We start from the raw sequence: 2,193 nt of genomic DNA, 5'->3' as shown, positions 1-2,193 counted from the left end.
CACAAAAAAGTAGGCCTACAGATCTGTCCACTTTTCTTGAAAGTTTCTACATTCAGAGTCCACTTTTCGTTTCTTAGGCTCTCCCATTTCATTAAATCACAAACATTAAACAATGCGGTACCAATCGCTTTGGTATCAAAAGAAAACGACCCAAAATTGTGCATCAATGATGCTCTCTGTTTCACACACAAGATTTCAATGACACGGCTAGCTAAAGGCAGAAGCGGAATTTTCCAAAAATTAAAATTAGCTGTCAAGTCTTATCGTCATTGAAAAAAAACAAACACATGTGTTCTTAGAATTTAAAAAATGTATCAACTATAAATATTAGAATACCAAACAAAAAGATGGAATTCTTCAAGGAAAGAGTGAGAATATTTTTTCAACATTCTAATTTTTAAACTTTTTCTTTTACATTTTGTTCCAATGTTTTGGCGGGCAGATAGAAGCGCGTCGCGGGCCGGATTTGGCCCGCGGGCCGTAGTTTGGGCATCACTGATCTACACAGAATCGCATAGAACCGTCTTTTTTTTTTTTCTCACTAAGACTATAGGTGAGCACCAAGGACTATTGGAGGGCTCAATGACTCCCTGTCGTCTCATGCATTCTATCATGTCCATGGCTTTTTTTTGTTTTGCCAGTGGAAGACGACGTGGTGGATGTCGAATTGGTCTGGTGTTTCCTCTGTCGATACGATGTTGAACCATATTCGTTCGCCCGCAATCTGTCTCATCAGTCGGAAAAATATCATTAAACTCACAAATCAATTTTTCGGCACTGGCATATTGTTCATCCGATAAATTCGTCTTAATCTTCCCCAAGAGCCCTGTAATATGCAGGTGGGCTGATGCAGTGCTGTCCCTGATGATGTTATCATCGCTGCAATTTTGTATCAGGTCGAACGTATAGCAAACAGCTATGATGCTGTCTTTTCTTAGTTTTTTTTCACCCAAGCCAAGGTTCATAACTCTAACAGGTACTTTCTGATCTCTATCAATCATGACCAACGTCTTACCTACGGCAAATTCACTGTAGTTATCTTCCTTGCCCTCGATCAGTGCCGTTCTCGTTTTTGTATGACCAGGCTCCAATTTTTCGTAAAAAATCAATTCAGATTGTGCAGGCAAGCTCGTATCCTCCGTCAACATGATTCTTCTGATTCGACCATTCTCTTCCTCATCCTCATCATTTAGTAAAGCAATCTCTACATCCCCACATGTCAAAGCTCCTCCGCCAATGTCAATAGAAAACCCGAATTTCTGCATTAAGTCGAGTCCTATAATGCAGTCATCGGTTATATTGGCGATCAGGAATTCATGAATGAAGAACTGATTCCCGAGCTCGAATTGAACACTCGTCAATCCTTGTATAGGCATCAACTCACCACTGGCGGTTTTTAAGGAATATGAGTTCACCTTGGTTATAATGTTTTTGTTCACGACCTCTGGCCGAATGACTGATCGAGAAGCACCAGTGTCTAGCAGAAAACGATAATTTTCAGCACCGATTTTGTCTTCTACCTTCAAACTCTTATTCTGCCCCAGCACGGCGACTGGGATGACTGTTGCGGGGGCTCTTATTCTCTGTGTCACCGGTTTCCGCCCCTTGAATGACAGAGTATGACAGAGCGTAAACTAGAGCTTCGCTTGCCCTGCGTTTACCACTAACACTTGTGGCTTTCTTCAACTCAGGGTCTCGAAGCGCATCAATGAAAGCGTCTGTGATGATGACTTCCAGGAAATCTTGTGCGGCGGTTGGGTGCGATGTGCGAGGCGTTCGATGTCTGTCTCTAGCTCCTGTAGTGTTTCATCGGGGCGCTGTTGTCTGGTCTTTAGTTGCACTCGATAGACTTCTTGCAAATGTTCATCCCCGTATCGGAGTTCCATAGCTTGTACCAGAGTGGCGAAGCAATTCGGAGGCTTTTCCTCTTAGAGATAACACAAGGGCTGTGGCTTTCTCTTCCTCACTGTTCCATTTGTTAACGCTGCGTCAAATTGCTTCTTATAGGCTACACGGACCAGGACACGGAACCATCAAATACGGGGGGGGGGGGGGGGGGGGGGGCGGCTTCATTTTCTTGGAGACTTCAGGTTCAAATGTTAACCATTAACAAGTATATACATTTAGTAGTCAATGAGTAACCTATCTTAAAGATAATTTTGGTTAAACATTTTCATAGGCCTACTGATGGAT

At 42.8% G+C, this 2,193-nt stretch overlaps 1 protein-coding gene across 1 annotated transcript; it reads right to left on the bottom strand.

Annotated features, from left to right (window-relative positions):
• Positions 1 to 500: 500 nt before the first annotated feature.
• LOC129925085 (uncharacterized) lies at positions 501 to 1,376 on the bottom strand. Its single transcript, XM_056023437.1, has one exon. It carries the CDS (start codon positions 1,374 to 1,376, stop codon positions 501 to 503), a length of 876 nt encoding a protein of 291 aa, XP_055879412.1.
• Between the last annotated feature and the right edge of the window lie 817 nt (positions 1,377 to 2,193).

Source organism: Biomphalaria glabrata, chromosome 3 (genome assembly GCF_947242115.1).
Source record: "Biomphalaria glabrata chromosome 3, xgBioGlab47.1, whole genome shotgun sequence".
In the NCBI taxonomy this organism is placed as follows: domain Eukaryota; kingdom Metazoa; phylum Mollusca; class Gastropoda; family Planorbidae; genus Biomphalaria; species Biomphalaria glabrata.
Note: the sequence above shows the minus strand (reverse complement) of the source record. Positions and strands in the feature narration are given on the sequence as shown.

Excerpts from the sequence above, each read along its gene's own strand:
- LOC129925085 (XM_056023437.1), bottom strand. The coding sequence starts at position 1,376 with ATGCCTATACAAGGATTGACGAGTGTTCAATTCGAGCTCGGGAATCAG.